Source organism: Magnolia sinica, chromosome 19, assembly GCF_029962835.1.
Source record: "Magnolia sinica isolate HGM2019 chromosome 19, MsV1, whole genome shotgun sequence".
NCBI classification, from domain to species: domain Eukaryota; kingdom Viridiplantae; phylum Streptophyta; class Magnoliopsida; order Magnoliales; family Magnoliaceae; genus Magnolia; species Magnolia sinica.
In genome coordinates, this window is record NC_080591.1 from 12123477 (window position 1) to 12136494 (window position 13018).

At 39.1% G+C, this 13018-nt stretch overlaps 1 protein-coding gene across 1 annotated transcript; it reads left to right on the plus strand.

The window, feature by feature from the left end:
- Window positions 1-11741: 11741 nt before the first annotated feature.
- On the plus strand, window positions 11742-13018 carry LOC131235484 (uncharacterized protein At2g29880-like). Its single transcript, XM_058232675.1, has 2 exons — window positions 11742-12170; window positions 12254-13018. The coding sequence occupies exons 1-2, from the start codon at window positions 11742-11744 to the stop codon at window positions 12353-12355; spliced, it is 531 nt and encodes a 176-aa protein (XP_058088658.1). The 3' UTR covers window positions 12356-13018.

The following is a 13018-nucleotide window of genomic DNA, read 5'->3' on the forward strand; positions in this document are numbered from 1 at the left end:
ATGGGGTTGTCATGTACAGGCCAAACCCTATAATCCGCATGAAAGAAAACTCAATCCCTAAACAATAAGTTGTTTATTTATTGGATACCCAAAAAGGTCATAAGGTTATAGATTCTACTGTCCTTCCCACTCCTTAAGGATTTTAAAGACTATAAATGCCAGGTTCATTGAGGACACTGATAATAGTAAGAGCTTCAACATTAGAAATATTATATTCGAGGAAGAATAAACTATGATTCTCATCATAGTCATTCCTAATAACATAGATATACATCTTGTATTCAAGCCTTTAATCACTACATATCATCATGATGTACCTTTTATTCAACCCATTGAAGAAGGAAATCAAAACCCAATTCAAGAAAATGAGCCATTAAGAAGATCTCAGAGATAGAGGAGACCTACAATTCTTAAAAATTACATCGTATACTTGCAGGAGCACAAGTTTTACATAGGGGTGAAAAATGATCCTGAGTCCTTTTCACAAGATAAATAAAGTATTAACTCTTCTAGGTTTGATACCACGAGAGATGAATTAAAATCCATGAATGACAATGAAGTCTGAATGCTTGTAAAATTACCTAAAGAAATATAAATAAAAAATTCTTACATCCGATTTGTTATAAATAATGACTAGTCCCCACACCTACATATAATCATGGACACAAATCTTTTCCATCCCTTAGTGTCCTCGGAAGGTATAAGTTGTGAAAGATTTGGTCTGTCCAACTCATCATATGGCTTCTTAAATAAATATGCAATTCCGAATCTAATTATTTTGATTTCCACAATCGAAGCATAAATCGATCTCATATTCTACATTTTAGATCACAACTCTATTTCAAGAGGGAACTACTGCTTAACTGTATCAAAAACCTTGGCCATAAATAACTGCTTGCCTGCTGGCTATGTCACACATCCTGTGGTACTATACCACTTTTCCCTCCAACTTTCAACTTTTGTAGGACACTAGTACCTTCCCCACTGTGAAGATAATCTTGGACAGAAATCAGGGTTATCTGCTCATCAAGTGGGCCACACCATTTTAATCAACAAACAACGGTGTTTTAACTCAACATACAGGTGCAGCCCACCGAGGGACCAAATCAACCACTGGGGCTCACTATGATGTATTTGCCTTACATCCACTCCGTCAATCCGTTTTGACAGCTCATTTTAGGACAGGATCCCAAAAATGAAGAAGATTCAAATCTTTGTTGGACCACACCATAGGAAACTATGGTGATTGATCATTAAAAACTTTTTGTGAGCCAAAATTTTTGGATCAAGCTAATATTTATGTGGTTACTTGTCCAGGTCTTTGTGAACCTGTCAAAATGGTTGGATGACAAATAAACATTCAGGTTGCCTCCAAAAAGTTTTTATTGGTGATGATTCAATTACCACTGTTTCATGTAGTCTGCTCCACCTAAGATACTTCATTTTTAGGATCCTTCCCTAAAATGAGTGGTCAAAACAGATAGACAGCGTGGATATAAGGTAGAGGTGTGCACAAGTCGAATCGAGTCGAGCTTGGCATAGCTCAACTCGGCTCAGCCACTTGCCGACCCTAGCTTGAACTCGGCTCGACTTAGTCCTTGAGCCTGACTGGCGAGCTCGGCTCAGTTCGATCGGTAGCTCGGGCTAGTTTGAGCCAAGATCGAGCCGAGTTTGCCTCTGCGGCATTTTCACAAACACATGAACTGCATCTCAAATTCTCATTGTTTGTAAAACAGCAGCTGCGGTTTTTACAGGTATTTCATCAAACACCTCATATGCAACATGAAAATCAAGAAAAAAGGGTATTTGTTTCACATACATACCTTCCTTACCACCAGCCGACACTTGGTTGGGTCATTTCATCAAACAGTTGATGAGCAACATCAATATCAAAGTAACCGAGTCACTGAACTGGTTCGATCCGAGGCCAATTCGAGCTGGGTTCGATCCAAGTCGAGTCGAGCTCGGCCAAGCTCGAACTCGGTTCGAAATTTTTTCGAGCTCAAAAAATTAGCTCGACTCAGCTCGAACTCAGTTTCGAATCAAGTTGAATCAAACTTTTTCGAGTCAAGTCGAGCGAGCTAACCGAGCTAAGTCTGCTCGTGTATAGCCCTAATATAAGGCAAATACATCACAGTTGGCCCCACAGCTAGGGATCCCACCCACCTTGGTGGATCCATGACTATGGGGCCCACCTTGATGTATGTTCCCTACATCCACACCATCCATCTGTTTTGAAAGCTCAATTTAGGGCATGATCCCATAAATGAGATGGATTCAAATCTCAGGTGCACCCCACCACATAAAATAGTGGTGATTGAATATTCACCATTAAAAATTTCTTGGGGCCACCAGAATATGTATTTGTCATTCAACTAGTTGATAAGGTCAGAAAAACATAGATGAAGGGACCACAAAAATGTCAGCTTGATCCAAAACTTTGTGTACCACAAGAAGTTTTTAATGATCAATCACCACTATTTCTTGTGGTATCGTCTACCTGAGATTTGGATCTGCTTCATTTTTTGTATCATACCCTAAAATGATATGTCAAAATGGATGTACGGCATGGATGTAAGGCACATACATCACTGTGGGCCGCACAATTAGAGATCCACTGCACCTAATTTCAATGGACTTAGATTTAGTATTTACCCCTCTAAGGCCTGTTTGGATTCGCGTATAGTATTGTATTGTATTGTATTGTATTTGTGCACAAACATTTATAAAGATTGTATTATACAACTTCAATAATTTTATTTATTGAATTTGTTTCTGCTTTTCGTTAAGTATGCACAATTTTAGTTTGAGAAAGTGAAATTTAAGTCTTGTCTCATTGGAGACATATAAAGCTCCATTACATCTTAAAGATAGGTTGATAGGTACATTTGATCATACTGCATGTGCAATATTTATATCATACGTACATATCCTTGATCTATGCATTAGGACCGACAGTATTTGTAATCGTGATTCGTCTCACTTCGCAAAGATTTAATATTGCGATGACTACCATAATCCAATGCTACTAGTCTTGATGAACTAGATCGTAGAAGCATTGCTCGTATTATTCGACAAATATATTGGTTGACCATTAAAATATTTTCTTTTAAAATGATAAAATATATTTTGTAAAATATTTTCAAAATAAATTTTGTACATTGATCATTACGGCTCAAGTGAGAGAATGTAAGACTTATTAAGGTGGGCTTACTCGAGCAATGGTTTGAATCTACATAAAGGTGGATAATTTGATAAGTATACCAATGAACCCCACTTAAGTTATGGTCACATTGAAAACATGTTATGGGTGTTGTGCTTCAGTACACCATATTAATAGACATGGGATATTAAGTGTGGAGTCATAAATGTAATGGAGTTTCAATGGATTTTTGGATTTTTTTTTTACAAATAAATAAATATAAATAAAAAACTCTTACATCTAATTTGTTATAAATAATGACTGGTCCCCACACCTACATATAATCGTGGACACAAATCTTTTCCATCCTTTAGTGTCCTCGGAAGGTATAAGTTGTGAAAGATTTGGTCCGTCCAACTCATCATATGGCTTCTTAAATAAATATGTAACTTCGAATCTAATTATTTTAATTTCCACAATCAAAGCATAAATCGATCTCATATTCTGCATTTTAGATCACAACTCTATTTCAAGAGGGAACTACTGCCTAACTATATCAAAAACCTTGGCCATAAATAACTGCTCGTCTATTGGCTGTGTCACACATCCTGTGGTACTATACCACTTTTCCCTCCAACTTTCAACTTTTGTAAGACACTAGTACCATCAACGTTGTATTCCCCACTGCGAAGATAATCTTGGACAGAAATCAGGGTTATCTGCTCATCAAGTAGGCCACACCATTTGAATCAACAAACAACGATGTTTTAACTCAACATACAGGTGCAACCCACTGAGGGAGCAAATCAACCACTGGGGCTCACTATGATGTATTTGCCTTACATCCACTCTGTCGATCCGTTTTGACAGCTCATTATAGGACAGGATCCCAAAAATGAAGAAGATTCAAATCTCTGGTGGACCACACCATAGGAAACTATGGTGATTGATCATTAAAAACTTTTTGTGAGCCAAAATTTTTGGATCAAGCTGATATTTATGTGGTTCCTTGTCCAGGTCTTTTTGAACCTGCCAAAACGGTTGGATGGCAAATAAACATTCAGGTTGCCTCCAAAAAGTTTTTAATGGTGATGATTCAATTACCAAATGAACAGTCCCAATCTTACACCGCATAGGTACCAGATATCTTGTAATCGTACAAATTTCAAACTTTCATCCGCTACCGAATACAGCGCAATGAATACGAAGTATTGACGACAATAGAACCCACTAACAATACTCTACTATCGGTTCCAAAATTTGGTTGGAGTTTGTATTCGCACGCATAGGATTCAATTCCTATTCACTCCCATCCAAACACGATAAACGTTAAATCATAACTTCTAATATGAGACAATACATCCGAAAACACGTATCCAAACAGGCCCCTAGTGTCTAGGTCAGTGTTGGAAAAGCTTTTAAGAACCCCGACATGATGCATGTGTTTTATTCCAACATTTTAAGAACTCCAATATCATGCATGTGTATTATCCACACTGTCCATCCATTTTTCTAACTCATTTTTTAGATAGATTCAAATCTCAAGCGAACCACACCAAATAGTGTTCGCTAAACGCCCACCATTAACAACAGGTAGATTCACCTGAGATGTAGAAGCGGATTGCATGCTGAGTAACTCAATAAGCTATAGTGTACGTACTCAGTAAACTCTATGGGGCTCATCGCGATGTACATTTCTTATTCATGCCATTCACCCATTTTATCAACTCATTTTATAATATTAGCCCAAAATTGAATTGAAGCATAACAAACCATACCATTCAAAGCAGTGAGGATAATCAACTTGCTCATAAGATCAAACAAACATGGAAAGAGAGTAAATACAAATATCAACTTGATCCAAAACTTCTTTAGCTCTCATGAAGTATTCAATGGCAAACATTCATTCAGTCCACACTATGTCCTACCGTGTGGTCCACTTGAGATTAGGATATACTTCAATTTTGAGCTCATGGTATAAAATGACCTGAAACGGGTGATAAGACACGAACATCCATGGTGGCCCCATAAAGTTTACTCATTACTCCCTAATTAGTTACTAACTGCTCAGTCCATGTTAGGGGTGTACAGTAACCGAGTTAGCTTGGTTAGCTTGCTCAACTCGACTCAAAAAAGATCGATTCGACTCAGCTCGAAGCTAAGTTCGACCCAAGTAGAGTTGAAAAAATTTTGAACCAAGTTCAAGGTTGCCTGAACTCGACTCAACTCGGACCGAACCCGACTTGAATCAAACTCTGACGCAGGGATGAATGTGATGAGGATAACTACTCCGAATCCACGGAGCTTCTCTGGACTCCTCACAGAGACTTCTCGAATCCACGAGGAAAGAAAGCAGAAAATAGAAATAAATTCTAATAAATTCGAAATTGATTAATTGATGAATAAAAACGAGCTCACAACCCTTTAAATAGGGGTACCAAGCAATGGGAAAGAAATCAGAATCAAACTACAACTCAAACTCCTAGAATCTGCGACTTACTATAAATAGTAAACTTACTATTTATAGACGGTCGTGATGTCTACTAGTGCGCAAGGTTTTTGGCCAAAAATAGTAAGTGTCCTATTTGGCTTCACCAAACCGTTCTCCTAATTATTCTAAGCTCTTTTCACGTTAGGCGCAACTCCTAAAGCCCGACGGATGAAGAGTTATAATCAAACAAAAACTTACTATTTATAGTAAAAACGAAATTAAAACAGGGAAACGACCGTCAATCCAGTGGTTTTTTGCAATTTTGGGCTGTGCAACCCGGCATAGCGGGGTTGGTTGGGTTCAGTAGCTCGTTCTACCCCAAAATCATATATTTTACGTCAGATAACTCATTCCAGATTGCAAGATACGCCCGATTTAAGGTTCAATGGTCTGGATCACTTCTGTCGTCGACTGGGCCTTTTCTGATCCATCTTGGCCATGTAACTGTCCGCGACCCGCTCTACATCAAACTCGTATCGAACTAGTTCAGTGACTCGGTTACTCTGATGTTGCTCACCAAGTGTTTAGATCAACTTATGGGCAAGCTTTTCCCTATGTGAAGTGTGAAGGATGATACACAGGCACTTAGGGCGTGTTTGGGCAGACGCAGTAGCACGGCTTACGATGGATGGGATTGCGCGATCCCTCGTGCCCATCCCACGCGCTCGTTTGCTTTTGCACAGGATCCGCATTTCAAACCTATCCCCTGGGATCGGTCATCGTGTATGGTTGGATATGGACGAGATATCCCATCCCACCTCCTCCTCTCCTCGAGCCCAGCAACAAATCCTGTAGGATTTCGCCCTACCTCTACAGATGGATTTACGCTAGTACAGAGAGAGGAAATGGCGTCGCACCTGCTTCATCCCTTCCCACCATCAGGACCGTACCAGCAGAGATGATCAGTCGATGGTATGGGTCGGTTAGTGACATCCATCAGCGGCTATTTAGCCATGGATACGGCATGTCGAGCTCCCATCATCGGCCTATGCAGAGAAGGTAAGCTCCGGTCTCTGGTTGCGGACCGTCGTTCTTGCGTCAGGTATGCTCTTCCTTGCCCTGATTTTCCCCCAATTTGTCTCTTGCTTTAGGAATTAGCCGTTGCGGGCGGTTTTGGTTTGGATCTACACTACAATCGGATGCCATCCCTGTTCATGAACACCAAATTAATCTCTTTCAACTTCCAAGTAGTCAAGTACTCAAAATCCATTCTACTTTCTTGTGCTTTGCAACAAGGTACGGCAGTATGATCTGTACCTACGCACGCACCCACGATTAACGCCTCTTTTGTCTAAGAGCAGGAGATGGATTGGAAAAGGATTTCTGAATGAAATCCTTCATACTCGGACCTAACACAGAACGATAACGTCAGTTGATCGTTCATGACATGGTCAGTGGGTGTTGGGGAGTTACAACTTGTTGCATGACGCCGATTGAGTAGCCAAAAAAGAAGAAAAAATACTGGAATAGCTTTGTGTTTTGTTATTCTTTATATATTACTTGAGTACACTTATTGTCTGTTACTGTTGGTACCCCGTTATCGGCACCGAACAATTTGGTGTTCATGAATGGCAAAGGATATCCGTTGGAACTTCAACTTGATATATGTTCCATATATTTGTTTCTATTTATTTGTTCTTCTGTTTTTTCTTACTATGGTGAAAATGAAATGATGGTTTTTCCCTTTTACCGTCACCATTTATCTATACCAACTGGTTGAAATCGATCTGAGCAAGGTTTTCTTATTTTCATGACTTAGCATTTTCATGGCTTAGTATTTCCAATTTGATTGCGGGTGTCCCATCTCAGTATAACAATCCCCAGTTGTACAGTGAGGATGTGCCGTCTTTTTTCAAGTAGCTGAGAACACTGACTTCAATAGCAGTTTCCCATGTGAGGGATGCACTTTCAGGCAGTGGATAAATTATGAAATATGGAATCACTATTTCAGATTCACATTTCATTTATCTTTCAATTGATTTGTAAATTGTTTGATCCCGTATAGTAGTAGTGAACGTTGCATGATATGGATAGTTACGGTTTTACTCCTCACTACTTTCTACCTTTCAAATCCAAGAAATCCTTAAATATAAATTAATTTGCTAAAATTTTGTATCTGAATTTCACATATCCAGAATTTTAGAAACATTGTTTGCAGGTACACCTGTAATGTCTTCGTTAGGCTGTTGTACTCTGTGAATGTTGACTATTTCTGTGATCTCCCTCTACGGATTGCGTAGTACTTGAAATTTATTTTTTTGGGTGTTGATTGGCTTAAGAAAATCTGTCGAACGGTTAATGTTTTGCAATGCGGATGGTCATGTCATACTACTCTTAACCATCCACATGCATCTACATGATGAACACTCGCTACTTCATTACCTAGCATCACCAGGATGTTTTCATCTCGGCTTTATTGTATCTGTTTTGGCAGCATGGTGTGACCCAGAATTTTTTCCAGAATGTGACTGTTTTATCAGATTATGAAAGGAGTTTCTTTCTGTTGTTCTTGGAAATGTTGAAATTTCGAAATAAAAATGTCTTTCGTCCTCTTTTCTTCATTTTCATGTCAGTGGGTGAAGAAGTTCTCATACCTGATATCTATGATCAGGACAAGTTACATATTTGATGCATGGATTAAGATTGGGAGCCGGTTTTAGGACATGGCTTATACTTTGAAAATGTTATGAACATTTATTGTACCTCATTACTATGATCATTTATTGTACATGATTGCCTAGTGTGCAATCAGTGCATATTTCTGGATGGCTCAGGGCTTGTAGCTGTGATAATATGGAATACTCAATCTTTGTTCATCTCTGTTGCCTACTATTTTGAATTGATACGATTTTGATATACCTTTCTTCAGTTCATGTTGGTACCACATGTTCCATTGTGTTTTTGTACTATTATTGGAATCAAAAGCATGTGGAATCATAAAGAAAATGGCTGGATATGGACCTTTGTTGGCTGAATATGGACCTTCATGAACAAGAGAATAGGCTTGAGATAGCTTGAGATGCTCAATGGGAGAGAAGAAGCCAGGTCACCAACTCATGTTAAAATAGATTCGATTATAAAGCCGAAAAGAATAAAAACATTAAGAAAATTAAAATCTGCATGTCCATGTGGGACAGTTTCATTAGAAGATGCACAGAAGAAGTAGGTGCCAATCAAAATAATTCTAAACTAGAGCATCATATTTCACATTTTGGTTTGCCTATAAAAGCCACCCAAGTCATAAAAGACAGTCTCAATATAGATTTAGAAGCATTTGTCCTCCAAAGTAGGACCCATTCTGTAGACCACACATTCACACGTTGCTCTTAGTAGGATTTTTGTATTTCAGGCATATAGCTCATACTGTTTTATTTTGAATATTGCGAAATAACTGTATATGCATATCTATAAATACTCTCAACGATTGGGTTACTTTTTCATACGAAATAGTTTTAAGAATTCCCTGCTGCTCCACCATTAATTCAAAACTAGTGCTGCACCAAATTGAACACCGAAGGAAGAAATGGCTACAGGATATGCATTTCTTGTAAATGGACATCTCTTTGTATAGAACCAAAATAATGATTCAGCTGGCCATAGGTAAAAAACTTGCAGCGCACTCCCTATGTCCATGTCATAACTATAAAACGAGATCTGTTTCAGGTTAGATAATTTCACGGCATGAGTTGAAAAATTATGCAGATTCAACTCATTTGGTGGATGCTTTTGCTTGACAATCAGTTCAATTGTCATGGTCAACTGGTTTAAGTACTAAATACGTTTCCTCTTTCATGCTTGGGTTTTTTCAGATTACAGGAGGCATTCCCCTATAGCGACATTGCGTCCATATAGCTGCAACTGACAGTTTTGATATGTTCTATCACAACCCAATTATTGTGGATACTGCTAGTTTGAACATGTGCATGGCAATATGTGATATTCATACGCATACATCTCTGAAATTGCTTACAGTTTGTGAAATTCACCGGCATACCACCATTGGGTTTTCAAAAACAGAGTACATAATTTGGTAGTGCTCTTTGAAGGCTCGGTCGGGAGCTTACAGTTGTCATGCACATGACCATCTTATAATTCCTTGCATAAACATCATAATTTAATGATTCTTTATTAATGATTCTTGTTGTTATAGGTCGATGTTTTCTTCTTTTTAAAACTTGTTTAGGATATAGCGTGTAGGAAGAGAGTTCTATTTACATAATTGAGTAAGACTTTAAGAGGGTTTTCATCATGGATCTCTTTAAATATTCAAACAGGTATTGCCAGAAGGCTGTTGGACACATTGAGCACACTTTTCAGCTATAAATGGCAAATAGGATGGTCAGTGCAGAACAATTCGGTTATTATTCTGCATGGAACGTGTTTATCAACTCGATTTTTGTAACACTTTAATTGAGAGGTTGACGATTTTGTAAAATCCTTGATTTCCACTTGTATACGTATGTGGTTGACAGGTGATGGATGATGAAGACAAGAAAGAGATGGCTGATTCCATTGTCATTCTTACAACAACTGCATGTGTAGTAGCTGTTGGGGAATACTGTCGACACTATATGTTTAAAGAACCGGCTCAGATAGGGGAAGATGCGCGTGCCAGATTTATTAATTCAGTTATTCAGAGTAATGATAGGGATTGCATTACCCAACTTAGGATAGACGCATTTTTCTATCTATGTGAAGTAGTGCGTGATAAGACGACCCTACGCGATACACGTAATGTTAGTTTGGAGGAACAACTTGTGTACTTCTTGCATACAGTTGGTCACAACGTCCGAAATCGTGTGATAGGACACAGATTTTGTCGATCTGGTGAAACTATAAGTCGTCACTTTCACCGAGTTTTAGATGCGATTGTTTCCCTATACCCTGAATATGTTAAGCAGGCAGGCGCACAAACGCCGATTGAGATTCAGAAAAATACATGTTGGTCCAGTTATTTTTAGGTATCATTTTAGACCAACTGATCATTTATTAATCTACACGTAAATAAAGATATAATATGATACTAATCCTATAGGCTCGAGACCCATAATAGGATTGCGTGGGTGCGATCGATGGGACACTATTCCGGCACACATAGCAGCATCAGAACATGCAAGCTTTCGTAACCGAAAGGGTATCTTATCGCAGAATGTACTTGCTGATTGTTCCTTTGATATGTCAATATTGTATGTGTTAGCTGGATGGGAAGGTTCAGCGTCAGATGCGCGAGTCCTACATAATGCCCTGACGCGATCAGATGATCCACTTATTGTGCCCCATGGTAAATAATATTCAGTATCATTTAAATGTTGATTGGTGCGTATAATTTGTCCCAGTGCAAGACTGAAAGAATCATTCCTATTATTGTGTAGGAAAGTACTTCGTCGTAGACGCGGGTCACGCTCATTCACCAGGGTTCATAGCCCCTTATCGTGGAGTTCGATACCATTTGCAGGAATATCGTAACGGGAGATCACCCATGAATGTGAAAGAATTGTTTAACTATCAACATGCGCAATTACGAAATGCAATTGAGCACTGTTTCGGTGTGATGAAGGGAAGATTTCCAATTTTAAAGACGGCTATGCAATACCCCTTTTATACACAGGTTAAAATTGTCGTTGCTTGTTGTATGCTACATAATTTCATACGGAGTGAAGATGGATCAGACCAAGACTTGGGTGACATAGGTGTACCAGTGGGTGATGACGAGGCTATACCTACCCCAGATGAGGTATCGACAATTGATAAAAGGTAATGGCTAGTCGAAGTCACTCAACGAGCGAAGGATGACTGGATCAGAACTTGTGACAAGATCGTGGAGCGCATGTGGGAAGACGCTCAAAATAATAGTAGGATTCGATAATCCTACTTGGTTATTGTGATAATCATGACATACTGCATAACTAAAGTAATAGATGCTTAATGATTTTTGTACAACTTCAAAGTAGGATTTTTTACACTTTGTACATCGAAGCTCACAAATTTTGTTACATACATCAACAACTGTTTATTCCTGTACATTTTCCTTCATTCGGCTAAACCTTATAATTGACACATACTGTATTCCGCATTATTCTCTTTGTGTCCCATCTGCACATAGGTGATATGTCGGCCAATTTGAGTGGATCTACTCCTCCTCCAATGCAATCGTCGTTGCGTAGCCCGGTTCTACCGACACGTACCTCACCACTTGAGAAGTTCGTAATATCTCTGGCAAAGCCATCCTATCGCGCTACGAAGATCAAATGGACTGGAACTATGTATCAAGTTTTGTTTGACACTTTGATTGAGCAAATTGCGCTAGGTAGAAATGGAGATAATGGCTTCAAACGAGAAGCATATCAAGCGGTCGCCGACGCGGTCCATAGACGTACACAGATACTTCTTACCTGGCAAAATGTTCAAAATAAATTGAGGTATCACAAGAGGGAGTACGGTGATATAAAGGACATGCTGGCTGCGAGTGGTTTCGGTTGGGACAGTGAGCGCATGGTGGTGATGGCCCCAGACGAGGTTTGGGAGGAATATTTAAAGGTAACTTATATTGTTGTTTTGGTTGTATACAAATTTTAATTTCAACTGACATTTACTGATATTCAAAATTATTATGTGTATAGTCTTATCCACGAGCTGAGAGGTTACGTGGCAAGCGAATTGAACGGATGGATGATTTATCGGTGATTGTCAGGTCAGACCAGGTGACGAGCAGATATGCGTAAGGAAGTTGGAACATTGCGGCATCCGCGTCTCGTGTTTATATAGACTTGAATGATTCGTGGAGAGAGCTGGACGATGATACAGATGCTATCGTGGACCTATCTGAGGAAAACCTCGATAAATCACCTGGCATATATGGCCGATCAACGGACAGTCAAACAAGGGAAAATAGGCCGTTTTAGGACACACCCATTCGTAGAACCGATTCCGATAGTAGTCATAGTGGAAGTGCAACAACAAAAAGGATGCGACCTGCTCGACCATGTGATGTCATAGGCTTATCTCTCACGAGTGTCACAGAGACAATGCATAACTTCTCTGTTAGAAAGGATGTCAACCGAACGCGATGTGTCTTAGACATACTGGAAGAGGTTCAGGGGCTAACCAATGCTGAATTTATTGAGGTTGGTCAGCTCTTGAATAAAGACGAGAAGCTTGCCTCCTTTTTTGTTGCCCTACGGCCGGATCGTCGCGTTGATTGGCTTAAGAAAACTCTGGACGATTTGAAGGGTAATGACGGTGGTGGTTCTGCTTGATGGTTGCTGATCTTTGGGGTTTAAAAACTTTGAATGTTGGGTACCGTTCATATGGTGATTCAGGTGGAGAACAGTTGGCAGAAGAAATTCTTTTATTTTGGATGGTTTAAGTTTTTTTTTTTTTTTGGG

Excerpts from the sequence above, each read along its gene's own strand:
- LOC131235484 (XM_058232675.1), top strand. The coding sequence starts at position 11,742 with ATGTCGGCCAATTTGAGTGGATCTACTCCTCCTCCAATGCAATCGTCG. Across the intron at positions 12,171-12,253 it reads TTTGGGAGGAATATTTAAAG|TCTTATCCACGAGCTGAGAG; the intron begins GTAACTTATATT and ends TTATGTGTATAG.